General features: G+C 47.4%; 1 protein-coding gene across 1 annotated transcript; it reads left to right on the top strand.

Annotated features, from left to right (window-relative positions):
- The first annotated feature begins 169 nt into the window (after nt 1–169).
- On the top strand, nt 170–26,648 carry LOC123591751 (basic proline-rich protein-like). The gene is made up of 3 exons (XM_045466439.1): nt 170–1,328; nt 2,580–2,674; nt 25,832–26,648. Exon 1 carries the CDS (start codon nt 170–172, stop codon nt 1,325–1,327), a length of 1,158 nt encoding a protein of 385 aa, XP_045322395.1. The 3' UTR covers nt 1,328; nt 2,580–2,674; nt 25,832–26,648.
- The last annotated feature ends 1,326 nt before the right edge of the window (nt 26,649–27,974 follow it).

Genomic DNA, 27,974 nt, shown 5'->3' with positions numbered 1-27,974 from the left:
TTAGGACCATGAGCTGGCAATTGCTTCCCTTAAGGCAGGAGAAGAACTTTTCCTGGATTCGGTGGTGTTTGATCGTAAAAACATACAGCGTACGCGCACATGCACGCACAGCAGAATGGATGATGACCGCTGATTAATCCAGAAGGGCGTGACAGGCCTAAAATGACCGATGGTTTCCCAAGAACACATTAAAAAAAAAAAAAAAAAAAAGTGCGAGGTTGGGAGCCAGCGAGAGAAGTCGCTTCCCCAGCTGGGGTCCAAGGACCTCACACGCGCGCGCGCTCGCGCGCGCGCGGGGGGCCGCTTTTCTCCGAAGACTCCCCTGCGAGCGGGCGCGACACAGCCCTCGGCGCCGTGGGGACGGGAGTCCCCGGGGTCCCCCGGGGGTCTCGCGGCTGCCGGGCCCGAGCGCGTGTCTGCGCGCGGCCGGGACGGCCTCCGCCCGGGGAGTCGGCTCCGCGTGGGGCGTTGGTGCGCCGCTGCCCGCGGCGCCGGGGCTGGCGGAGGAGCGCGGGCTCGAGCCCGCGCGTCCTCTGGGCACCAGGAACCCCGGCCTGCGAGCGCGGTGACACGGCGGGGGCAGAAGCCAGAAGACAGGCGCAGGGAGTGCGCGGGTTTGAGCCCCCCTCCCCCACCCCCCCTTCGCGCTTCCCTCCTCCGCCGCCGCCCACCTGGCCGCCCCCGGCTGCGGCTGCGGCACCTGGCTCGCTCCCAGGCCTCGCAGTCGCAGCCCGCGGCTGTCTGCGGAGCTTTCCGGGTGTCGCCCTCCCCCTTCCCCCCCGCCGCGCCCTCCCTCCCCGGTGCCCGACGTGCTCGTTCCCTGCCACTTGGGTCCAGGCGCGCCGGTGGGTTTGGCCTGCGCGGCGGCGGCGGCGGCGAGGCGGGGGAGCGAGTGAGCGCGAGGGGCGGGAGCCAGTGTCTGTGTGAGTCACCGGTACCTGGAGTGCGAGCGACGCAGAGCGAGCGGCGCGGAGCCCGAGCCGGAGCCGAGCCCGGGCCAGCGAGCGCGGCCGCCCCCCCACCCGCCCCAACCCCGGCGCCAGGCCCCGCCGCGCGCCCACCCGCGCCCCGCCGCCCTTCCCGCGCGCCGCGCGGCCGGCTCGCCAGGGGTCCGGCGCCGACTCCCGACCCCGGCGCCCGGCCGCCCGCAGCCCTCCCGCCTGCCCGGAGGCGGTGCGGGGTTCGCCAGGGGATGTCACAGCGGCTCCTCGGAGCCCCCAGCCGCTGCCGCACAGCCGCCGCCCCTGGGAACCGCGACGATGAACCCCCAGTGCGCCCGCTGCGGAAAAGTCGTGTATCCCACGGAGAAAGTCAACTGCCTGGATAAGGTGAGCGAGGGGGCGCCGGGCCAGCCCGGACCTGCCGGGGGCCCGGCTGCACCTGCTCCGAGAAGTTTTGGCACCTGGGATGCAAGGAGAGGAGTGGGGCTCTGTGTGTGTGTGTGTGTGTGTGTGTGTGTGTTGGCACCGGGTGAGGGCACGCAAAGGAAAAACGCCCGCAGGAGTATCCAGAGAGCACGCTTGGCGATGGTGATGTTGGAACCGGGGAGGGTTTTCGTCGGGGTGCGGGCGGCGAGGGTGCGGGGCTGCTGCGGAGGGAGCGCGGAGGAGCGCGGCCCGGGGGCCGAAGAGCCCAGGCTCGACCCCTTCGCACCGCCACTCCTGCCCCTCACCGCCCCTCACCCCACCTCACCCCCGCCCCAGCGCCTCCCGTGACGGCGGTGAGGCGGAGAGGCAAATAATAATTAATATGTCGTGGGGCGGCCGCTGCGGCATTGCTAAGAATAATCCCCGGCTCGGCGCGGCGAGCAGGATCCACGGGGGGTTAATCCACCCGGCTGGGGAATTCCAGAGGAAGTGGCTTTAGGCCCGGCCCCTGCAGCCCTGCTCCCTGTCCTTCCCGGGCTGGCGTGGATGGAGTTGAACAGCCCGGGGGAGCGAGCCCGGCGCTATCCTGAGTGACTGGTCGTTGAAACCAGCCGGAGGCGGTCCCTGACAAATTTGCGTGTGCTGGTACAAATGCCTCTCGAGAGCACCCCGTCATCTCGCCAGCCCTCCCGGACTGGGTCCACCTTTCCTGCAATTTAGTAGAAGCTGGACAGGGATGGGGGGCCGAGGGTACTTGCCTAGTCCCCCTCCTGGCTCCTTCGGGTTGCCTGGTTTCCGGTGGACACATATTTATTGAGATCCAACAAACTCCGCGTTTAGGCGCTTTGGACTGGATTCGTTTTCCTTCTGAAGCCACTACCCAGGTTCCACGTCTCCATTATTAACCAGCTTAGGATTCCATTCTGGCTGCTCCTAGGAGTGCAGTGTGGATAGAGCCCTGGCAGTTCTTGCCTCTGAATCTGTACGTTGAGGTGGGGATTCATTTAAAACTCAGTTTGCCTAGCTGTCTGCCTTATTTACATAACCGAGAGGAGGTAGCCACATCTCCTGTTACCTACAATCATTTTGTTGCTGTATTTTCAAGTGAGGGTGGGGACTGTGATGCACTAAAAAATATCTCCTTTCTGTACCCGTCCCGGGAAGCGCTGGCATTGCACGAAACTTTTAAATATTTATTTATTTATTTTTCAGTATTGGCATAAAGGATGTTTCCATTGTGAGGTCTGTAAGATGGCTCTCAACATGAACAACTACAAAGGCTATGAGAAGAAGCCCTATTGTAATGCGTAAGTATTGTCAACAAGGTGTGCCAGGTGTGGTACAGCACCAGAACACAAAAGTGAGGGCATCTGCCTGTTCCCAGAGACTGACTCACTGGGTCACGCAGGTGTGGCAGGGGCCAGTTCCTGGTTTATGCCACACACGCTGGGGCCACGGACTTTGCGGAAGGTCGTGGCACTCGTGTCTTTCTTAATGTGCAGGGTAATTTGTGTGTGTCTTCCAGCGGGGTCGATTTTTGAGGCTCACAGGGTTGCAGAGTGGGGGACATTTGTTAGAAGCTGAAGAACTTACACACAGCGAAAGTGTGGGCTCTGAAGTGCATGTCAGATTTCCATTTCAGTCACGTGATGTTGCCATATTGCAATTTTATATCTGAACCTAGTTGCTAGGGAAAGGAGTCTCGCTTAATCTTAGCTGAGACCGCTCCAGAGATCCTAGAGCTGAAACAGAGAACCAAGGAATTGAGACACGGTGTTTCTGGCTGCTTAGGAGTAGGTCTGTTGGGGGAGATTAGGGAAGGCAACCTTTCTTTGGCAGGTTTTACCGTAGGCATGCTTTTAGCCTATATGGTAGCAGTTACCTAGCGCTTACGCAGTGCTTCCTGTGTGCCAGGCCCTGTGGTAAGCACTTTATGCCTCCTGACTCATTTAATCTTTACAGATTCTGTGACTTGGGGGTGGTGGTGGGGGCACTGTTATCATCTCCATTTGACAGATGAAGAAATTGAGGCATTGAGAGGATAATTCTCAGGAAAGGGCTCCAATCACTCTTAGAATCTGGAAATTGGCCATTGGTTCCAAATGGCGACCTTGCTGCCCTGGGGCATGTGTCTCCCCACACCTTGAGTATTCTCCCATCCAAGAGTGTTTTTAGCACTCTTCAGAGCTCTTGGCCCTGAATTGTTGAGCCGCCTTCTTCCCCATTCCCCTGTGGGGGCCGATGGAGCCTACAGGTGGCATAGGACCCTTAGCCTTTTGGCTGGAATATGGCTGGAGATTCGTTCTCTCGAGAGTTTCGGAAATAGGTTCGGCCAGGTCTTCTGGAGATGGAGGGCCCATGGTTAACTGACAGTTCACTCGTGGGACTGTGTTTTCATAGTTAAATTTTTGGTAAACAAATGTAGTGTGCTTATACCTCTCCGGTGAAGAACCTTTTTTTTTTTTTTTTTTTTATTACTCTCTTATTGCTTACTGATTGGTCCCAGCTTATTGCTTATTGACTGACTAGAAACTTTTCAAGAAATCAGAACATGGGAGCACTGAACAGAATTCAGGACTTTTTTGGATAAGTGAAGTTCACAGACATTGCCCAAACTCATTGATGTCTTCGGCCCTCCTATACCATGTATCTTATGGCGATAACACGGAACAAAAAATGGGACTTCAGTGTCATAGTCTCCTGCTTTTCTTAAAGAGAGGTACGTGTGACTGGTTAAACATCAAAGGCAGCCGGCAGTGCCTAGATGGGAAAGGGTCTCCTACAACCCATAAACGAGATAATTGTTCTTTAGTTTAAAGGAAAGTGAACCATTTTCCCATAACTACTCCAGCCCGTGGCCTGATTCGATTAGGCTTTATGGGCCACATCAAGATTCTTTATAGCTCCACATCCTGGAGTTCAACCCGGTGATAACAGTGCCTTCGGGTGGCCCTGATAGGCCTGGAGGAGTTGGAGGAGAAGAGGAAAGACAGGAGAGAAAGAAATTGAGGAGAGAACAATTACATTTAATACGATGCGATACGGTATAATATGTATACGTATGTAATTATGTATGTGTTTACATACAGACACATACAGGTAGATAAAGAATTGAATTAGGGGGAAAAGAAATGATTAAAATAAAAGGACAGGAAAAAAAAAAAGGTACAGCTGAGAGAGTCTTGGTTGCCTGGGACCACTTGAAAACTCAGTGCCTACTGCTTAGTTTCAGTTCAGTCTAATTAAAAAAAAGAATATCAGAGGGGCGCCTGGGTGGCTCAGTCGGTTGAGTGTCCGACTTCGGCTCAGGTCCTGATCTCACAGTTTGTGGGTTCGAGCCCCGCATCAGGCTCTGTGCTGACCGCTTGCTCAGAGCCTGGAGTCTGCTTCAGATTCTGTGTCTCCTTCTCTCTCTGCCCCTCCCCCGCTCACGCTTTGTCTGTTTCTCAAAAATAAATCAATGTAAAAAAATTAAAAAAAAAAAAAAAAAAGAATATCAGATTCTGCGGCAAGTCAAGGGTGGCTGGTTTGCAGTCTGACTTAATAGTGAACTAGTGCCCAGAACTGTTGAGATTTGGGCCCCAAAACAAAGAGCCTCGATCTGTAGATAGGAGACATCCTACTCTGTTGTCTCATAGGACGGAGTCTTATTTTAAATGCTTTAGGTGTGTCTAAATCAAATGCTTACAGGTTTTCTCTTTAAACTTTCTTATATAATTCAAGTGCTTTGGTATTAGGTTTAAGTGGAACTTAGGGGGGGTAGCATCTCAGATTTCTTGTCGAATATTAAACCTGGTGGTCCACTTTGTTGAGCAGAGAGACAGAGGAAGACAAGAAATCTAGCTTTAGCGGGTGAATGATTCCAATTGATGGTGTCAATTTGTTTAATTTAGCTTTAAGTTCATGTCACAGCTTGATCTGCTGTGGCCAGAAATGGAACCTGTCTGCTGTGAAGGTTCCAGGCCGGAAGGCCCCTGTTCTCAATTCTTATTTTTCCAAGGGCACGGGTTGCCTTGTAAACTCGCTGGGCAGCATGGATTACCCTCTGGGGATTCTGATGCCTCTGCTCTAATTCAGGTGGTGTGTCAATGGTCTTGGCCAGAAGGGTTGCCATAATTTCTCCGGGTCAATGGTGGAAAATTGATTCTCTGAAGCATACGGTTACTGGAAAATGACACATTCTGTATCCATGTAGAGCAATATTTTATCTGTACTTAGTTTGGTTCAGGAGTTGACATGCATACATGTTGAAATGAAAATGACTATTTGTCCCCCCACAACTTGTCATTGGAAAAATTTCCATATACACAAAGTGGTTGAAAGAATAATACAATGGACATCTGTATACCTTCCACTGAAATTCCAGTGTTATTAACATTTGGTCACATTTGCCCCTTATTTCTATTTGGTTACGTGTGCAAATATGTTATTGTCAGACCGTTTGTCAGTTTCATGCGTCAAGGAAGGTAATTTCATACATTGATATTTCTTCCCTGAAAACTACATCATCCATGTGCTAAGAATGAGGATATTTTTTTTCTAACTTTTAAAATGTTTATTTGTTTTTGAGAAAGAGAGAGAGAGAGAGACAGACAGACCATGAGTGGGAGAGGGAGAGGGATAGGGGCAAAGAGAGAGGGAGACACAGAATCCGAAGCAGGTTTCAGGCTCTGGAGCTGTTAGCACAGAGCCTGATGCAGGGCTTGAGCCCACAAACCACAAGATCATGACCTGAGCCGAAGTCGGATGCTTAACAGACTGAGCCACCCAGACACCCCAGAATAAGGATATTTTCTTAAACAATCATAGAACCATTGTCACACCAAAGAAAATTAACCAAAATTTCATAATATCTAAGATCCTGTCTACGTTTATATTTCCCTCGTCCTAAGAATGTCTTTTGTAGGGGCGCCTGGGTGGCTCGGTTGGGCATCCGACTTCGGCTCAGGTCATGATCTCACGGTCCGTGGGTTCAAGCCCTGCGTCGGGCTCTGTGCTGACAGCTCAGAGCCTGGAGCCTGTTTCGGATTCGGTGTCTCCCTCTCACTCTGGTTCTCCCCCACTCAGGCTCTGTCTCTCTCTCAGGAATAAATAAACATCAAAAAAAAAAAAATTAAAAAAAAAAAAAAGAATGTCTTTTGTATCTGCTTTTTTGTTTTTAAACCAGAATCCAATCAAGGTTCATACTTTACATTTAGTTGTTGTGAAAATGACAACTTTTTTGATTACTGGAGATTTAATATTCTTTAATTTCTTTTCTAGTGATTTATAAAATCTGTCAGAGTTTTCACAAAGAGGACTTATGTAGCATTTCTTGTGAAAAAAACATACCTAATTACCAAGAATATTTAAAATAAATATTAAGAATATGCTTGAAACTTGGAAAGGATAAACAGACATTTAAGATTATTTTTAGAAAACATAAAGGCTTTTTATTTTAATTGATACCTGGGGGCATTTTTTTTTTTTTTTTTAGTGGAATGAAGTAGTGAGAATTTTCTTCCCTTTAAATATGTTGCTTGTTTATAGTCTCATGTGTTCAGAGAAGAAACAAGTTTTCTGTTTGATTTCATGCAAAGGAGAACATGTATAAGGTATAATTTACATAATACTTAAATTTTGATCTTTTGATAGAATGATCAAAGTATATTACCCACTCGATGTAAGATTGGACTTAATACACATTTAGCTCCTAATGCAGTAGTCACACTATTAAAATATTTAAAAACAAACTCGTCTACTTAAATACATGCCACGTTTTCATAGCCTTTATGTTTCATAAGCAGGCCATGGATTCTTTGGCACATTCAGAATTTTTTTCATCATGAAACTTGCAAAGAAAAGAGGACGAGGTGATATTTTTATTGCTAAGAGATCTTGAGAAAACAACACTAAGATGATTAGACAAAAAACATACCTCATTTTTGTATGTGAATTTATATGCCAAGTTAAACTACCCAACAAGCCACACAAAGAATATAAACCCCAAGGCCATTTGACAAATAAATTACTTAACTTCTGTGTAAAAGTCAAAATTGCACTTATTATGTGTTTGTAAAAATAATACCTCCTTTCTTCAAATTTTCTGAGAAATATTACCGCTTAGAAATATAGCAATGGCAGTGACAGGCCAGTTGATGTATTGGCACTAAAAGTCTAGTTATTTTAGGTCAGGGGAGGGCTCAGTTAATGATGCAATAGTTTAGCAGGACCTTGTCAATAATTTCCCCACGTCATCACTTCTGTGGGAATTTTTGAGGGGCTGAAAATTTGTCCTGATCTGCCCACATTTGATATACCTTGTGTCTGTGTCAAATGTATCTTTTAAAAAATTTTTTTATGTTTATTTCTGAGAGAGAGAGACAGAGACAGAGTGCGAGCAAGGGAGGGGCAGAAAGAGAGGGAGACACAGAATCCGAAGCAGGCTCCAGGCTCCAAGCTGTCAGCACAGAGCCCGACGCGGGGCTCGAACCCACGAACCCGGAGATCATGACTGGAGCCGAAGTCGGAGGCTTAACTAGGCGCCCCCAAATGGATCTTTAAATATGGGGCCGAAAGAACACAAATATCTGTGTTCGACATGTTTCACTATCTTTCCAAATAAGAATCTCTGTTCAGCAAATAGTTTCACTTAGCATAATTTTGGGAGATGTTAAAAATAAACCAGTAGGAGCGGGGCGTCGTGTTTACTTTCGCTCTGCCTGTGCTAGCGGTCGTCTGGTGAATATTTATTGACTGTCACAGCCTGGGAGATGCTGAGGTAGGTGACGCTCCTTGTGAGCCCCCCGGAGAGGTCAGTGCCACTCAGCCAGCCCGTCTTGAGGGTGACTATCTAGGCCAACGCTCCGCTGACTCTCACTTGCCATTTCTCTGCTGGTCAGCCCTTGTTGATGCCTTTACCAAGGGTGCTCCGAGGACACGGAAGGAAATTAAATTTAAACCTGAGAGCTTTCCGCCATGTAGTTCCCTTATCTCTGTTTAGACCTCTCAACCCCGGTTCTGTAACCCTCCAAGGGCTTGGGTTATCTCAAGGGGACTTACGAAATTCTTGCTATTAAGTTGGCTTTAATTACTTAAGAACTTTTCACGAAAGGCACTGTGGTGTAATTGGAGTTTTGAAGCAAGACAGAACTGGATTTGAACCCTGGCTCCCACATGTTCTGCCAAGCCAATCTTTTGATCTCTAAGCATCAGTTTCTTCTTCTGTAAAATGGGAATGGTACCTCTCACCCTACTGGGGCTGTGTGGGACTAAGGAGACAGTGCAGTATTTCTGGCATGCAGTGGAACTTCTGTAGACAGGACTTGCTTTTATTTCCGCAGTGGAAATAAGTTTTTTGAGGGATGAAGGAGGAAAAAGAGGGCAGGGGGAGAAGAGGAAGTATATCCAAGAAATAATAGTTATGCCTGTTAAAAGGTTTATATCAATATTTTTCACACTGTGGGCTGTCATCCGTTAGAGGGTTGTATCCAGAACTTAAAGAGAGAGAGAGAGAGAGAGAGAGAGAGAGAGAGAGAGAGAAAGAAAAGAGAGGGAGAGAATATCAGAGTGCATCTGAGTAGTGAAATGAGTATTGTTTTGGCAGACATTTAAAAAAATTTTTTTGAAGTTCCTCATTTTTGAGAAAGAGAGAGGGAGAGAGAGGGAGACACAGAATCTGAAGCAGGCTCCAGGCTCCGAGCCATCAGCACAGAGCCCGACGAGGGGCTCGAACTCACGAACAGCGAGATCATGACCTGAGCCGAAGTGGGACGCTCAACCGACTGAGCCACCCGGGCGCCCCTCATTTCTTTTTTTTTTTTTTTTTCTAGTTGTGTGTATACAGTGTGCACTGGGTCATGATGTAAAAAATATTCTTACTGGAAATGGTGGTCAAGAAAGTTTGAGAATTACTAGTTCAGTGCCATATTCTCAGCACCCCGCGCGTCAGAGAGCACTGAAAGCTCCCGGTCCGTGCAGCCCTGTACGCACTGAGTTCATGGATTCAGACAGCCGTGGCTTTCACGCCCTTGGTGCCAACCCCATCCTGTCCCGTCCCCTGTCACCCTTCAGGAATCGCTCAGCCGGCAGAGTCGTCCCCATCCTCTGAAGGAGCCGTGTGCTTATCTGTGTGTGCACCCTCCTCTAGCTTGGGGTGGCTCTGAGGACATCTGTCTTGCTCACTCTGCACCCCCAGAGCCTGGCACGTAGCCCTCCATAAAGATTAGCTGTCTCCGTGAGTGTGGAGGCCGTGCTGTTATCAGCGTAGCCCTGCCTTACCCCCCAGATCGGGATGCGGCCCAGCCTGCTTTCTTTCTCGGGCAGGTGGGCGGGGTGAGAAGCTGGCTCGAGAGCACGTTTTGGGGAGCCTGAGTGGCGGTGTGGTGGCCAGGTTGCACAGAGTCTGAATACCGAGGGCTGAAGTCTCCCCGCTGAGGCTGGCCATGGCCACGCCGTAAGGAACACGGTAGGGTTTCCCCTCGCTGCTTACGCGCTCGGTTTCCAAGCATGCCATCCTAAAAGATCCCCTAGTGACGTTCCTTTATTTTCTTCTGGATTTAATTATAGTCTGTGAAATAAGATAATAATTTCTACATAACAGGAACTGTGTCGAAATTAAATGGGGGAAATATTTGTAAGCCTCAGCACATCAAACGACACCTAACAGGTGCACAAATGTTAGTCCCTTCCCTTATTTATTTTATTTTATTAAAAAATATATATTTTTTAACATTTATTAATTTTTGAGAGACAGAGAGACAGAGCATGAGTAGCGGAGGGGCAGAGAGAGAGGGAGACACAGAATCCGAAGCAGGCTCCAGGCTCCGAGCTGTCCGCGTAGAGCCCGATGCGGGGCTTGAACCCATGAACTGCGAGATCATAACCTGAGCTGCATGTGGCCGCTTAATCGACTGGGCCACCCAGGCACCCCAGTCCCCTGTCTTATTTATCATAAATTGAAAGTTGTCTCATGTTTCCCCCTTAAAGGGAGGAGAAAATGTCACATTGTTAAAAGTAACAGTGTCTATCTACGGGCGTTGTGGTCTGTGGGCGTTCTAGTTAGCATCAATTATAATATGCCTTGCCTGACTTCAGTTACATACTGCATAGAAAAAGATTCAACCTCTGGCTCCTTGACATAGACCTGATGCAGGAGGATGACAGGTGTTTGGTTTTTGCTTTTGTGTTTGTATTTTTGTGAAAATGGGAGGATGGAAAGTGAAGGGTGGAGACATTTTATTTGAGCCGACCAAAACGGTTCCGGGCATATGCAGACTGATCTGTTTCTCAGCTACCTTATTGAACTGTGGGGGGTATCTCGTGAATGTTAGTATCTTTTGAAATCGTTGGAGAAGACCAAGTTTACACATCAGGTACTGAGTTCTGCCACACTTAAAAGTGTTTGCGCAAGGCGCCTTCCTTGTGTGGGCTCTTTATGATGATGTATTTGTTATGGAATGATGTCAGATAAGAAAAGATTTGGAGATGAAGCACAGATCTCCTAAATCACAGTGAAATGCAAGGTTAATGCAAGATATAGATGTGTGCGCTTAAAGGGGTATTGATTATGTGTCAGGGGCTTGTGTAAGGGTGCATTTCGGTATGTCTTCGTTAAACGTTTTCAGAGGAGTGCTTTACAAAGGCATTGTGGTTCCTGGGGATGTCGGGAGTGAGAGAGAACAGACATACTCCCCCCAAGACACCCTCCTTCTCCAGAGCCTCAGGCCCCTCCAAGCTCCGTCTCCAGAGGAATAGAAAGTTGAATTTCTTTTCCTTTCTGTTCTCCTACAGTTAGTGTACCTAGGAAGCCTTAGGCTCTTTAGCAGTGTGAGAGAAGTGGGATCTAGAATAATATTTATGAGCTGAGTACCCAGAACATTTCTCAGGCTTAGTAAAAGCATTGTTATTGATTCTGAAGTTCTGCTAGTGAATAAAACATTCTGCAGCCTTTCTCGTGGAACCTAGACGTGGGGCAGAGACATAAGCAGAAAACAGGAAGTTGCCAGAAGGACCAGGTTTGAGCAGCAAGGATTATTTATTCCGATGCTGGAAACCCATTATTAATTTTATCTGTAGTTGGCTGTGCATTTTTCTTTGTGGAGTCTTTGAGGGAGTCGCATTGCGTTCAACTACTGTTTCCTTTTCCACACTCTCTGTTGACTCCTTCCCATCGAATCCTAGGCGCAGCCAGGAGAAAACTAGTTCGATGTGTGTATTTTTGAATAGCATCAGATCGATAGGTGGACTGGTGGTCTCTTATACTTCGGCGTCAGCTCAGCAGTCTAAAAAGCCACTTAGACAAAAATCCTTGATTAGATCCCCTGATGCTCATTACCCATCAAAGGCAGGTATAAGTCAACCACAGAGAGCCTGGGAGAAATGGGATGGCCGGCTACCGCAGGGGGCCAGAGATCTGGGGTGTGGAGTCAGATGACTGCCCACCAGTATCGAATTCAGTCTTTAAGTGTGACTTTGTTAGCCGTTAATGGATCAAGAGCATGAACTCCACGAAACCAGGCAACGTGCGGGGGCATCAGAAGGCAGTGTAGTCAGTGTATGTATGCATCAGTACAGAGGGACGCCGGATGGACAGATGGATTTTTCGTGATCTAGATGTCTGTGCCATCCTCTCCTGGCTACTCTTCCCCGATCCACCTGTGCCCCAGAGCCTTAAGCATCTCTGTTGTCTCCCACGCCCCCCTCCCCATCATCCCATCCCTGTGTTCATCCCCTCTGTCCTTGCCTTTGCTCAGGCTCTCTTACCATATTTGGCCATTGATCTGACCGTTGTCCCCTAACTGGTCTCCCTGTTCCAGTCTTTCTCTTTTTTGAAGGCTTTTCCTGCCACCACACTTGTCTTTTGAAACCATGGCTCTGGGCATATTACTCCCTGGCACAAACACGTCTGAATGTTCCCCATTGCCTGCAGAAAAAATAAAGTAGGTTTCTGACCGGCACCTGGGAGCTTTTTACCATCTCCCTGCCTCTGCTCACATCGGTCCCCCCCCCTCTTCTCCAGTCATACTGGGCGGCTCGCCCAATGCCTTCATCAGATTTCTTCAGCTAAGTCTCAGTATCCTCATCTGTACAATGGGTATGATATTAGATGAGGTTTAAGGATTCATTGGAATATCAAAATAATAAGGTGAGCCCAGTTTCAGGCACACAGTAAGGAGTTAATAAAAAAAATTTTCTTCGTTAATAAACTTGCCCCATGATTTGACCCTTTACTCACACTGTTCTTATGCCTTCCTGCTCTCCCCTCTGTTAATGTTACTGTCACCTGCGGCGCCTGGGTGGCTCGGTTGCTTAAGCATCTAACTTCGGCTCAGGTCATGATCTCGCAGCTCGTGAGTTCAAGCCCCGCTGCTGTCCGTGCAGAGCCTGCTGTGGATTCTCTGTTCCCCTCTCTCTCTGCCCCTCCTCCCCCCCTCTCAAACATAGATAAAGGTTAAAAAAATAAAGTTACTTTCATCTTTAGGATGCACAGCTGTGACAGTTTTTGTGAAGCCATCCTGAACCTTTTACTTGCTGGGCTCTCTTTGTGTGCTCATTTTGGTTTTACACCTCAATTCTGGCACTTACCCAAAGGCCTGCCCTGTACTATGGCTGTGTTGTGCTTGTCTACCTATTGGAGGCAGTGTCCTGCCGAGGGTGGACCATGGCCGTTCGCATCCTGGGTTGGAGGTAGTTTGGGGGCTGGGGAGGTAAGGTCAACTGCAAGAGCGTGACTTCTTAAAGGTATTATTTCTGGCATGTTTTTAAGGAATTGAGAATGGGTGTTGCAATGCTGCAGTGCAATTCTGACATCAGTCATCCGGAATTAGTGTTGAGTCCATAAGTTAAGGGTGCGGTCCCCAACGAGACAGATGGCAGCTGCAAGTTCAGAAGTCCCCAGGCCACCCACACTTCTGAAAACAAATACGAGGGTCCCCGTAATGAGCTAATTAGCTAAAATGACTGAGAGAACTCAGAAAGGGGCTGTACTTAAGATTATGGTTTTATGATTGTAAAAGATACTAATCAGGACCAGCCAAATGAGCGCACACATAGGGCGAGGGTGGGGAGGGTCCTGGACACGTTTTCTTGCCCTTGCCCTGTGGAATCAGGACGTGTCTCCCTGCGGGTGCGGTGATGTGTTAACCGATTGAGAATCTCCACCGAGCTCGGTGTGCAGAGTTTTTACTGAGGTTTAATTCCACACGTGTGATGACTTGTTGACCACGTGTGATTATTCAGCCTCTTGTCCCCCTCCCCTCCCTGGAGGAGGTCCACTGATATTGCCCGACTCAAAGGCCCAACCCTCTAATCACGTGGTTTCTGGAGTGGCCAGTCCCATCTGAAGCCATCTTGTTAGCATAACTCAGGTATGGATCAAGACTGACGACTAACAAAGATATTTCCAATTACTTGGGAAATTACAACTATTTAGAGTACGTCCCAGGAAGCGGGGACAAATGCAGGTCAGATTTTTTATGATACAACAGGCGTGCTTCTCACTGTCCTTATCAGATATGCTGTTTGAACTGTTGATACGGTGTTGTTCTTTCACTTCATGAACCTTCCGGTCTCGTTATGACAAGAATGATGATCTAGAACCCACCATATCTACTTAATCAATCAACAGATGTTGGGTAAGATTTGTAAACTGTCGGGGCGCCTGGGTGGCTCAGTCGGTTAAGCGTTCAACTTCAGCTCAGGTTGTGATTTCATGGTTCGTGGGTTTGAGTCCCGCGTTGGGAGTGCTGACAGCTTAGAGCCTGGAGCCTGCTTGGGATTCTGTGTCTCCCTCTCTCTCTGCCCTTACCCCGCTGGCGTTCTGTCTCTCTTTCTCAAAAACAAACAAACATTAAAGAAAATATTTGTAGGGTCGCCTGGGTGGCTCAGCCGGTTAAACGTCCGACTTTGGCTCAGGTCATGATCTCATGGTTTGTGAGGTCGAGCCCCGCATCGGGCTCTGTGCTGACAGCTCAGAGCCTGGAGCCTGCTTCGGATTCTGTGTCTCCCTCTCTCTCTGCCCCTCCCCCACTTGTGTGTGCTCTCTCTCTCTGTCTCTTTCTCTCTCAAAAATAAACATTACAAACAACAACAAAAAAGATTTGTAAACTGTTTGCTGAATGCACCCAGGAGGTGGGTGAGAGGACCTATTTGTGGAAGGAATCTTGATAGAATTCTCTAGATTTGTTCTTCATAAAAAAGCAAGTCTTTCCTACTAGCTAACTAGCATTTTTGAGAGCAGGAATTGTCCCAATTGCCTTAGTATACTCCAGCATCTACTGTGTCCCCTCGATAGAGCACATCGCCCAGCTGGCTCTGTCGGGACTGGTTGAGTCCCTCTGGCTGTCTGAGCAATTCAGCTCAACAGTAGGCCTCTCTGGCTGACAGAGCTGACTTGACAGGAGAGGATAGATTTCTTTCCGTGAAGATCTTTGTGGCGATCCCAGCTGTGCTTAGACTGATAACACACATGGATGGTAGCTACCGCTGGAGAGTTTAGGCAAAATATTGAAATTTATTGCTAGATTATTGGTCACTAATATGCAACTGAACAAAAGAAGACAGGAATAACATCTACGTAGGTACTTTGTAACAATCACTTTGTTATAACTATGTTTTTGAAAGTGTTAGAAATGAACTCTGGGGCTCCCGGGTGACTCAGTCGGTTCAGCAGGCATATGACCCTTGATTTCAGCTCATGGTCTGTGAGTTCGAGCTCTGCATCGGGCTCTGACAGCTGGAGCCTGCTTGGGATTCTCTCTCGCTCCCTCTCTCTCTCTGCCTCTCCCCCCTGTGCTCTCTTTCTCTCGCTTTCTCAGAAATAAATATTAAAAAAAAGAGACGTGAACCCTGTGTTTAGATATTAGGCAATGTGCATATTTATTTGCATATCTATATATTTTTCCTGGAAACAACAATGATTTATTTGCGGAAACAAGACGTGATCAGGGATTAACGCATTAATCCCTGATAAATGACGAGCCTTTACATTCTCTTATGGAAGAATTTAATTTTCTTTGGTGAATTTTTTCAGTGCTCTGTCTCTTCTCTCAGATTTCCAGAACTTCAAAGGCAACTTATCAAGATCTGTGTTCTTCCCCCGTCCCTGTCCCCCATGCCAGCTCTCTCTCTCTCTCTCTCTGTTTAAAGTATTTTCTGTTGCCACTGACGTAGTTCTCTGATTTTCTTAACATTAAGTGCAATTCTATTTAAAAATTTCTAGATGCTTAAGGCACATAATAATTAAGGGTTATTCCTGTCAGGAATAGAAACACCATATTAGAACAGTTCTTCCTCAGAGGCTGCTAAAGAAGGAAAATCCTGTTTAGAGGGTTTGCCTCTGTGGGTTTTTTTTTTTTTTTTTTTTTAAATGGCAGTTATGTAATGTCAGGCTTAATTGGCCAGGAGTCAGGAGGCTGGTTTATTTGTGCGTCTCTTGGGTCGTATGTACCTGAGGGGTGAGTGGTCAGTGAATGCACCTGTACATTGTACCTGGGGGCTATTTCCCAAGAAGCGTCCTGCATAACGACAGTGTCACAGATGTTGAAAGAAAGCATATTGGTTTTTCTTTATACGCTGTTGGGTATATAACAGACACTGAATGAACATGTGTGGATTAACTGTAAAAGTACATTTATTCCGAATGGGAGCAGCCCTTCATTTGACAGGAAGCCTCCTTCCTGGCATCCTTCTCTGGTGGGTTAGCAGAGATTGCTACTCGGGATTTAAAAATTAATTCCCCAGCAGGAGAAAACAGGTGGGAACATAAAAGACGTACTTGAATGGAGGAAGCATCAAGCAATTCTCCAAAGGGACAGAGCAGAGGAGCGTTGATGACCTCATCCATCTGTACCAACGCAGAGACCCTCAAGGAGGTTCATGAGATCTGGCAGGGTCACCAGTGTGTGTGTGTATTGGGGGGGGGGGCGGGGACGAGCTGATAATGAAATTCTGGCAGCGGGGAGGCTGGCTGTGCTAAAAAAGAAACATGTCTAAAAGGTGGATCCACGTATAGAAAGACACTCGAAGGTGGAAGAATGACGGGGAACATGGGATGTGGGCACCGCTAACAGGCAGGTGGGAAGAGATAACCACCCAAGCTCTCTCCGCACGTTTCCACTTCGGGCGCAGAGGCAAGACGCGGCGGGGAAGGGAGGCTTAATGAGCCGCTGGAAGCGGGAGAGAGTATCAGTGGATCTTTTGCTGTGCCTTTTGGGTACAGTTTCACTGTTTTCAAGTTGCTACGGACTTCACGCGGGACATAAGGAAGGACTGGCTGGTGATGTCGCCGTCGCCAGGACTTTGGAACAAGCGGTCTCTGGTGCCTCGGGGTGAAGGGAGGGGTGGCTGGTTACGCCACACGGCCGACTTCAGGAGAGCCCAGGGACTGTGTGCGAGCGGTCCTTGGCTGGCACTTGGCCTTCATGTAGTTTACAGAGGAGAGGAAAGAAGGGATAGAGAGAAGGCTGACTCAGCGAGATAGAAGACTTGGAAAAATAAAGCTCTGATTGAAGGTGGGTTATTTCCACGAGTGAGAAAAGGGGAATGCCTCCTGAAACAAAAACCAAACCCCAAACCGAAAAGCCACATAGGGCATCCCCTGCGGGCTTTCTGAGCTCTGACGAGTACAACACACTATGTGAAAGATGGTAAAAACTGAGAAATCAAGAACGTACCGACAGTAAGAATAGGGCCAAGCAAGCCAACGGCCAGCGTGAGCAAAGGCTCATAAGAAATTCTAAAGACAAGCAAGTCTCAAATGCACGTCTATCCCGAGACAAGAGATGAACCGTGGCTGGGGGGAGACGCAGCGATGATAAAAGAAGACAGAGAAGCAAGGAGAATTATTGGGTTGCTAGTTAGTTGTCACCCTCTCAACCGAGAAGAAGCCATTTCCAGCTAGAAAAGGTTCGCAGGCGTCATCAAGGAGTTAAAGTGAACGTGCGTCGTTCATCGCGGAACTGGAAAACGTTCGGGTCTCCAGGTCCAGACGGATGGCACCTCGGGGACCTGAGGATCCCGTCCAGCTGAAGCCCGTGATCCATGGCCCTGAGCAACAAACGAGAGGGGACGTGGGGATGGGGGTGGGGGTTAAGGGAACAGACTCCGGAGCTCCGCTGTGTTACTTTGCCTCACTGTGCCTCAGTTTCCTCGTCTGTGGACAGGTGATGCTTCCTCAGTCCACCTGCGGAAGGAGGCGGCTGTGCTCTGTCTGAAGACAGCAATGGTTCTTCCCGCCTCTTCCGGGGACTGGAAGGACCGAGTGAGGCAATCCGTGCAAACAGCTGACTCAGAGATAGCGTGTATGAGTTATACTCGTTATTGCCTGGTCTTTTTGAGAAATTATCTGCAAAAGAGGGCTCCCGTGAAAGTACTGGAGAAGGCAAAATTGGCCTGGTTTTAGAAAGCAGAAGAAGAGACAGACTGTAGACAGTACAGCCTAATAAATCTGACATTAATTCCTGGCGAAACTCTCCTGTGGGTAAGCACAGGGATGGTCTGCGGGACTCGAAAGAGCCCTCGTAGCTTCTGTATTAGTTTGCTAGGCCTGCTGTGCAAAGCCACCAGTCTGGGTGGCTTACCTAACAAAGAGGTGTACTGTCTGCCAGTTCTGGGGGCTAGAAGTCTGAAATTAAGGTGTCCACGGATTGGTTTTTTCTGGGGGCTCTCAGGCCTCCCTCCTTGGCTTGTAGACGGCCGCCTCCTCCCCGAGTCTTTTCACATCATTATCCCTCTGTGTGTCTCTCTATGTCCAAATTCCCCCTTTTTATGGGGACAGCGGTCATATTGGATGAGGGCCCACCCTCATGACCTCATTCTAACCCGATTCCCTCTGGAAAGACTCTGCTTCAACATAAAGTCACATTCTGAGGCACTGGGAGTTAAGCCTTCACCGTATCTTTTTTTTAGGGGGTGGGAACCCAGTTCGGCCAACCCGTAACAGGTTCACCAACAAAAGTCAAGCATTTTTCTGACGGTACAGAAGAAGTGAGATATATGCAGGGTGAAGTTTGAATTTTTAAAAAGGCATTCAATGCTGGTAATCTTCATAAAGGAATTTCTAGCGGGTGTATTCTCTTTCCCTCTCGTCTGCAGGCACTTGGTTTAATCTGCATTTGAATTACGCTCTGTTTCTTCATTTGATGAGTATGCTCTCAAGACCTCACTATTGTTTTCAAGGTTTAATAATAATCGTGTCTTCCATCCAGGACCTTTACTTTGTGACATTATATGCATTGTAAGCTTCGGAAACAATTATGGAATTGTTCTCTGATGGATTGTCCCTGCTCATAAGAATGGTGTTAAAATATTTATTGGGAAATGAATTTCAGTTTCAAATGGAAAAGGCCAGAAGAAATATGGTTCAAAACTTCATAGAAAATGACACAGTTCTTATCACTTTACTTTTAAGAAGGGGAAAAAAAAAAATCTCATGACTGTGACCTAGGCTGTAGTACAGCTACAAGACTCTGGTGTGGAGATTTATAATTGCAGTATTCCCGCGATTTAGGATTTATATTTCAATTTCAGAATTGAATTATTAATGTTACCATGAAACTTACTCAGATGGCTTTACTTTCTTTTATTATTTCATGAAGTAAGGAAGAATTTTATCTGGGTCTCAAGAGTTAGTTGAGTAGACTTACTTCTGCAGTGCTGGCATTTATATGGAAGTGTTGGGCTGCCCGAAGAAATGGTATATACTCGCGGTGCAGGTGGATCCTGTGATAAGGCTCGTGTTGGTCCTAGTTTGTTTTCAGTGGACACGCTCTCTGGTTAGCCTGTTCTCCCAGGTGAACTTTAATACCAGATAGAAATCTTACCCCAAAATAGCATTTCTCCTCCACCCTTGCACTCCTGCCCCGGACTTTGAAAACAAATCCCAAACACACGCCTCCTGTTTCCTCCTCACAATCAGATCTTAACTTCGAATGTCTCCTAGTACTGTTGATGTTTCTGTCTTGAATTAATTTTTTGATAACTCTTTGTCCATTTATACCTGGCTGCTTTTTGCACGGTGCTTATAACACTCCTGGCAGGACGCCTGATGGAAATCTCTTTGGGCCTTATGAAAAGGGACAAAACTACTTCTCCCCAGTTACACTAGCATGCCCCTCTTCCCTCCCTCCAGCCCCCCAATAAATCAATGACTCTAGATTTTTTTTCCCCCTTCTAGTTTCTACTGGAGCTTTCTGTGTTTACCATTTGAGTGGCCAGAAATTCAGCCTTGGGGTATGATGGACATTCTTAACTTTTCTAATTCTTTTTTTTTTTTTTTTTTAATGTTTATTCATTTTGGAAAGACAGAGACAGAGCGTGAGTGGGGAGGGGCAGAGAGAGAGGGAGACACAGAATCCAAAGCAGGCTCCAGGCTCTGAGCTGTCAGCACAGAGCCTGACACGGGGCTCCAACTCACGGACTGTGAGATCACGACCTGAGCCGAAGTCGGACGCCCAACTGACTGAGCCACCCAGGCGCCCCCATTCTTAACTTTTCTAAAAGCCTTTGATCTCAAATAGGATTTCTGCCTGAAACTGTAGGGCAGTTACCTACCTGACTTTTAAGAGACAGCAGAGGCCGGTTGTCAGGCCCACTCCACCTCTGTCCTCATCGTGCAGTGGGGCTTAATCTCTACAGAGGCACCATCTGTGAGAAGAAAAGGGGAAGTAGTGTTTAGAAAGAACAGGGCACAGCCCTCTGTTTGTGGGAGCAGTAAGGGACACCAGGGATGCCTCTCCAAGGGGCTCAGTCTGTTCTCATCTCTCTAGAACTGGGCAGCCTGCTGTTCTCGTCTTTTCAAATGTAACCATTGTTTGAGCTGGAACAAAGCCATGATTTCCTGGGTTTTGAGTGTGAGTTTAAATTTTCTTTTTAATGTTTATTCATTTTTTTGAGAGAAAGAGCACAAGCAGGGGAGGGGCAGAGAGAGAGGGAGACACAGAATTGGGAGCAGGCTCCAGGCTCTGAGCCATCCGCACGGAGCCCTACCTTGGGGCTTGAACCCACGAATCTCGAGATCATGACCCGAGCCGAAGTCGGATGCTTAACTGACTGAGCCACCCAGGCACCCCACTGAGTGTGAATTTTAAAGTTGAACCGCTAAATTTTTACAGGCAAGATTTCAGAAGTGCTTGTGTGATGTTTTTCAAATTGGAATGCAGTTTCAAATTATTTTAGACTTTTCTGTGAGATTCAGGTTTTGAATGAGAGTTTGGGAGGGACATTATTATTATTATTATTATTATTATTATTATTTTCTGTCTGTTAGCTTTAAACTTCAAGTAAAAAAAATTCCTCATGGTGAACATATGAAAAAGACTCTTAGCTGTGAAGATTCGTTTTATGATGTTGTTGAGGGAAATGCACATGCATCGTCTCTTTAACATTTTGAATAATGTTGGGAGTTGTGCTATTTTTTTTTTTTGTACTTTTTTATATTGTGGATTTCTAAATGCACAGGTGCTATGAGACAGAGAGGAAAATTTTGTGTTATCGCTCATTTACATTAGGGCTCACTTTCTGAATTTGACTTCAGTGTTGCTTTAAAGAATATTTATGTTCTGTGTAGTATTAATAACATAAGGGCTTCTGAACTGGGAAATTGTTCTCTTCATCATTAAGTCAATGTTTAGTAAACATTTCTCAAAGTGCAACATTTCTGAAAACCATATAGTCATGAATATGCTCATTGTGAATTTCCTATTTTGCCTGCTCCGTTTTATGTGGCCTTATTACATTATGCATCATTTAACAGATGTAAATGCAGCCCCGCATCTTACTTTAATGCTGCAAAAGACTTTCATTTTATTTCTGTGTATACTTATTTCAAGAAGTTCATTGGTAACGCGTTAGCCTCTGTAACCTTGCTGTATGGCGTAGTCATCAGGGAACCAAGATTTGAAGCCAGACGTTTCAATTTGAGCTCTGGACTCCATTGGAAAGTCACTTCATGTCTCCAACTTCAGTTTCCTAATCTGTAAAATGAGGGTGGTCATAACACTGTCCCCCCTGGAGTTGTTGAGAGGTTTACATGAGACAGTGCATGTAAAGTGCTTGACCCATTATCATTGCACATTTATGAGCTAGAAGATGTGCAGTGTGGGCTAAACAATTTGGGACTAGCCGACTGGAGATCTGGGATTCAAGGCCAGAGAAAATCCACAAAGGCTGGAAAGAGAGGTTGAAACCAAGGAGACCCAGGACTTTGGTTTTAAGTACCTAAGGTGGTGTTGCTTTTCCATTGGGGTTTTCTGTTGTTCATATTGGTACAAACAAGGAAATGGGTACAGACGTTCTCCCCCCTGCCCCCCCCCCCCCGCCCTGTGCCCCCCAAAGTCACGTTTTACTTTGGCAGAATACACAGGAAAAGGTTTGTGGTCATTGGTATTCTGGACTAGAACTTGATGCATCTATCTCTATATTTTCTCCAAACAGGAAGTTAAATTACTTCTGAGGTTCATGAGTTCAGAGTGGAGTTTGGGCCTGGAACCAAGTATGTTACCGGATGTTGGCTGGGTTAGTTAAATGTTTGGATGGAATGATATGCTTTTCCTTCTCTCTTTCGTTCGGCTTTTTCTGTTCTTGATTAATGTTGGATGTTTGTTGCCAGTGGACCCCTCTGTCCTTATAGCCTGTGTCATGAGGTGTGGCCCCGGGGGCCTTGTGTGGCATTAGGGAGTGGGGGTGGGTTGATGCTTACTGGGTGCCACAGGAGTTGTTGGGATTAGTGGATTTTTTAAATGTTTATTTATTTGTTTTGAGAGAAAGAGAGCACAAGCAGGGGAGGGGCAGGGAGAGAGAGAAAGAGAGAGGGAGAATCCCAAGCAGGCTCCACACTCAGCAGAGAGCCTGACATGGGGCTTGATCTCATGACTGTGAGATCATGACCTGAGCCGAAATCAAGAGTCAGACGCTTAACCCACTGAGCCACTGAGGCCCTCCGGGATTAGTGGAGTTTATTTCACTAAAAATTATTTTTTAATTTTTATTTAATTTGAGAGAGAGAGAGAGAGAGACAGGTAGAGAGACAGAGAGCAAGCAGGGGAGGGGCAGAGAGAGAGAGAGAGAGAGAGACAGAGGGAGACACAGAATCCGAAGCAGGCTCCAGGCTCTGAGCTGTCAGCATACAGCCTGACACAGGGCTTGAACCCATGAGCTGTGAGATCATGACCTGAGCTGAAGTCAGACGCTTAGCCGACTGAGCCACCCAGGCGCCCCAGTGGATTTTAAATATGACACTAGAGTCATAACCAGAAGCTTAGTTTATAACCAGAAGCTTGGCATTGGGGGGAGAGGATGGCCAGATGAAAGAGGGTCCATCCTGGATTGCAGTTGTAGGCTCCTTGGAAGCTGAGGGGGATGGAAGTAAAATTGGGCTTGACTTTGTCTGCGTTCCTGTCAAGCCCAGTAAGGCTCATCTCTGCTGTCCCATTCCGTGAATGGTAGAATTTCAGTCCCTTCTTTATTTATGCGTTCAGTGGTGAAATTCACTTGTTTAGTTAATATTGATTGACTGCCTACCATGACCAGACATTGTCCTAAGTATTGGGGAATACTGCAGTGAACAAAGCAGACAAAAATCTCTGCCCGCATGGAGTTTCCATTTTTAGAGGGAAGAAGTGGACAATATACACAACAAAGCAATAAGTAACATTAGAAAGTGATAAGTACTACGGAGAAAAATCAGGCAAAGAAGAGAGATAGAGTGTCAGAGGGTCAGGCGGGGGTTGGAGGGTGGCTTGCAACTTAGAATAAGCTGGCCAGAGAAATCGCGTTCTTACATTTGAGCAAAACTTGGGGGAGGCGAGAGAGCAAGCTCTGGGGAGACCCAGACCAAGGAAATAATAGCAAGGACACACAGAGAACCCTGGGAGTGTAGGAGAGACGAGCCAGTTGGGGAGCTTGTGGCGAGCGCCGGCAGAGGTGACTGGGAGAGCTGGAGGGCAGCCAGCTAGTGGGGTGTGGGGAGCGGGGAGCAAGGGGGAGTGCTGATGGGGGGCGTGAAGGGCCTTTAGGCTATTATAGGGACCCTGGAATTGGGGTAGCGGTGATTGAGCAGGTGCTGCTGGGGGCACTGAGCCACAGGAGTGACATGATGTGTGATAGGTTTTTAACAGGATCAGTCTGTCTGCTGTGAAAGTAATATACCTACTCTAAGCCAAAAAACGGCTTTTTGTATGTGTGTGTGTGTGCGTGTGTGCCAAAGGGATGGTCACATGGAGGGTGTGCTGATAGCATCCTTAGTGTAAAACGGGAGTATATTATCAAATCGAAGCCTGAGTCCTCGAGGGAGTTTTATCCCCCAGGTGTAGCTAGGACACGAGGGTCTGTGAAAGGGGGCAGTACAGGGGCTTTCCATCATCATCGGTGACTGCGTTTGACTTAAGCAGGGTGGACACATTGCGCACGTTGTTTTATTTCCTGGAAGTAAGTTGGGCCTCGACTGCTTTGGAGGGGGTTTGGAAAAATCCTGTAGACTGATGGAGTCTTGTGGATTTCCCGACAGACAACCCCATTCTTTCCCGTGCCCTCCCCCATTCCATCCTCCCCTTCCTGCCCTTCCGTGATGATCAGGGGTGAGGGCATTGCCCTAACAGACTGTATATTTCTGAGTGGTGGTCATTAATTTTCCTTGGCTTGGCTGAAGAAACCTTCCCGTCACCTCTTTTGAACGTCGAGCACCGCCTTGGCGTGAATGAGTTTGACAACAGAACCTTGTTCTGCAGCAAGAGGTTGGCCTGGTTCCACTTCCTATTAATTTTCTTGTACAATTAAGGCACCTAGGAAAATAGTTGAAGAAAGTTTCCATTTTGTGGGCTAATAATAAATGCCACAGGTAGGTTGCCAGTATTTTGGCTTGGGTTGTGATTTTTGTACGGAAGGCATACGAACGATGGTTACCATGAAGGTGAATTAGAAGCACATAATGACTTATCTTTTGAACTTTGGAAATCCGGAAATTGATTTACACAGATAATTGTTCTGAAGTTTTCACATCTCACTTTCGTATTTGCCGAACATCCTCGCCAGTTTTGCTTCTTGGAAGGGCAAATGTTTGGAGACACGTTGTATATTCTCCAGCGCTCAAGACTTGAGTTCCCTCCCCCCTCACAGTCTGTAATTGTGCAGGTTTGTGGATGGGGACTCAGCCCATCCTTTCAGTTTTAATTAGTTGTGAAATATTAGCAGGAAGGCAAAGTTATTTTACGTTGAAGTGACTTTTTTGGGAAGTGGCAAATTAAATTTTATGGTAGCAGCTGTTCGGAGTGGAATTTGTCAGAAAGTTGATGAGAAGTGAATGCTTCCAATACTCAGATATAAATCCTCAGCTTAAAAAAGGTACAAGCTGCGAATAAATGAGGGTGTTGAAATACAGAAAAATGTTTTTGTAAATACATGTTTTAAAACCTAAGCACTGTGTTTTTTTACATTACAGCCTAAGTCTTTCAAAAACAATGATTGCTCTGATTTTGCAATGGGAGTCTTTGTTTAGTTTAGAAGCCAATAATGACATGCTAAAAAAGAAAACATAGCCTAGTAGGGAAGCTCCCTAATGGTGAGCATACTGGAGAAAGAAAGGAACAGGACCTTTGAACATGCTGTTCCTCTTCCTGGAGTACCGCCTTCCTCACCCCTACCTCCCACGGACGTAACTTTGCCTCCTTGATGACTTTCCCTCTCTTGCCCGACCTCAGCTCTCAACAGGGATGTCTTCCTGACTTGGCTAGTTCTTTCTACTGTAAACTCCTACAAGCCTTAAACAGTTCCTCTTAGCACTTACTTTATATTTACTTGAATAATTCTTTATTCTATGAACTCCCTGAGATAAGACAGAGTTTCCTTATTATCTTCTGTTATTATCGTGTCATTGCTGCCTTCGTACAATGCCTGGCACACCGATAACTATTTGTTCACTGAAGGAGTCCATAAATGAATAGAGTCTGGGAGGCTAGAGGAAGGCTAGTCCAAAGATTTCGGCCCATGGCCTCAAGTCCAAATGCCTTTGGGGCTGGGCAGCCAAAGTAAATGAGCGGAGTAGACTTTTGAAGCAATGGGATGTGCTGGGCAAACCAGATAGAATGTCTGGGGCGGGGCCCTGCTGAGTGGATGCTCTCTTACCTCCTTCAGTGGCGACTCCTTCTTTCTACCACAGGGATGTGGGCTTGGATGGTGGCAAATTTGAAGGACTCCCCAGGCAGATGGGCTGGGGTGGGTGGACTTAAATAGTAGAGAGAACTGGGAAGAAAGGATACTGGAGGGCATGGAGTGCCAGGAAGGTTTCTGAGCGGAGGCGAAAGATTGTCAGATCAGGAAGTGTTTAGGAAGGAAATTTTGACAGCGTGGGAAGCCTTCAAGTGGATCTGGAGACTTGTGGGTTCGCAGGCTAACGTAATAGTCCACACCGGGGCTAAGTAAGCCAGGGCCCTGGGAGAAGTGTGGTGGTGGAACCAATAATTTACTGTCTGGCAATATTTTTGCAAATACAGAGACAAACACGTATCAGAAGGATAGATTTCTGAAAATTCTGCTACTCTTCATCAAAGCCTTTCTGGAAACAACAGAAATGGCCACTGGAAAAGGAAATCATGAGGTAAGGTCAGGTTGCTGTGGCTTGAGGATTGAGTGGGAGGTGAGAAAGGAACACCAGTGAGGGGAGACTCCTCTTTCGAGAAGTTTTTCAAAATAGGAAGAAAAGAAATGAGAGCAGAGGCCGGGGCAGAGGAAACTACCAGAAAGATCCAAGGGCATGGATTTACTGTGCCAGTGAGGGTCCCTTCTTGGGAGATCATGAGAGCACAGCAGAGCGGGTGAAGGTGTCCAGCATCTGAGGTGGAGATGGCCAGTGGACGGAGAGGTCTTGCCCTGGGGCCGAGGAGGCAGATGCCCAAAGAGGAGAGAGCGTGAGGTTGGGGTTTTGCTTTGGGGGGGAGATGTGTGTTGGACGTAGTGCTGAAAGGCACTTCCATTTCCGCTTTTGTCACAGATTTTATTAGCAGGTGCTAAAGAAATATTCTTGGAAAGATTGAGGGAAAGCGTCCCTTGCTTTCCCTTCTGACTTGAAAGCTCACCAGACGCCTCAGACGCCTCCTGAAACCTTGAATAAAAGCAGCCTCAAAACTATGCCATGGAGGATGTTTCGGACCCGCGGACGTCCGGAAGCCACTGCTGTTCTGTGTGCGATCCTGCTTTGCGTAAAAGTCCCAGGCCTGTGTCCCAGAACTTTGGTACTCAGCTGCACCTGATGTGGGTCTGAAAATAATAGGTTGGTAATAAAGTAGAGTAAAATATTATGGAACCACTGCAGACATTCAGTAATGCCCTTGGAATTGGGGAATGCCTGAAGTTTGCTAGCGCTTTGTCAGTTAAAACATTTTTTTACTTTACCAGGCCCTTGCTGTTTTTCCATCACGCCAAGGTCTTTTCAGACTTTTCTCGTAATAAGTCAACAAATCTATTTCAAAAGTGTTTGTTACTAAGCAACGGTTACTAAGAGCGCCTGTAATTAGGATGAAAGTTCCAAGGTAACTCTGCCCAAACACAGCCCTGTTTTTCAGCATTTTCTGATAAAGCGAGTGTAGGACGCATACAAGTGAAAGAGGACCGGTTCAATGACAGCGCCGTGCCCGACATTTCGGAATGCGTTGGCTGTCCCCTGGCTTATCTGGGACAGAGTGTTTGTGTTTTGCAAATCAGCCGGTAATTTTTCCCCGTGTGCCTGCCATGCGTGTTCCTGGTGTGAACAGGTGACTGCCCGGTGGAGGCAGGGCCCCCGCACGGCTGTGGCTCGGCGGCCACGTGGTACCAGGCTCATGGCCCCTGCCGTGCGCACCGGGAAGAGGGAGGAGCACGGCGAGTGCCACGTGAACTCAGCTGCCTCCGCAGCTATGACTGACCTAGATTACGCAGCAAAGCAGGCGTGTTCTGCACTTTGTTTAACAGCGCACAGTGTCCTTTTCTCTTGGTGATTTGTAAAGGAAGGCTCAGATGAATTTTTTCCTATTCATCGCGCCTGGCTCATAGCAAGCACTTCACAAATGCTCCTCTCTCCCTTCCCGCTCCATTCTGTTCCAGGGGCCAGGGGTGGAGGGTAGGGTTTCCATGACGACCTGTTGTTGAATGACCTCTTTTTAGACCTGTCGTTAGATGCCCAGTGGGCCCCAGTAGAGGTCTAGAGAGCCAAGCCTCACCTAATGGAAGGCTTTGCGGTAAAAGAGGAATCAGTCTGTCCCAGTCAACAAGCCATTGTTGAGTGACCCCCCCAGCTGCCTACAGACTTGGTGACCCACTGAGGGTCTGCTTGCTGGCTGGCAGTCACTGTGAGCAGGGTGAGTGTCGGCCACCAAAGAGCGCTGGCCAGTAAGTACCTCACGTTTATGATCTTGGGTGAGTCATCGCCACCCAAGTTTCCTCCTTACATAGGGGACGGTAACATCTGCCTGGCTCGTATGGTAGGATTGTGATGAGAATTAGATGAGATAGGGTATGTAAAAGTGCTAGGTAAAGCTGTATGTGTATTCATTCATTCAAAAGATATTTACTAAGTGACTCCTACATGCCAGGCACTTCCCGTTTCATAATGTGTTCCATGTCAGAAAAAAGAAATAGATCTACTTAATTTTTTAAAAAGGT

This window comes from Leopardus geoffroyi, chromosome B4, assembly GCF_018350155.1.
Source record: "Leopardus geoffroyi isolate Oge1 chromosome B4, O.geoffroyi_Oge1_pat1.0, whole genome shotgun sequence".
Lineage (NCBI taxonomy): Eukaryota > Metazoa > Chordata > Mammalia > Carnivora > Felidae > Leopardus > Leopardus geoffroyi.
This window is presented reverse-complemented; position numbering and strand designations above follow the sequence as displayed.

Coding starts and splice junctions, on each gene's coding strand:
- LOC123591751 (XM_045466439.1), top strand. CDS start 170: ATGGTTTCCCAAGAACACATTAAAAAAAAAAAAAAAAAAAAGTGCGAG.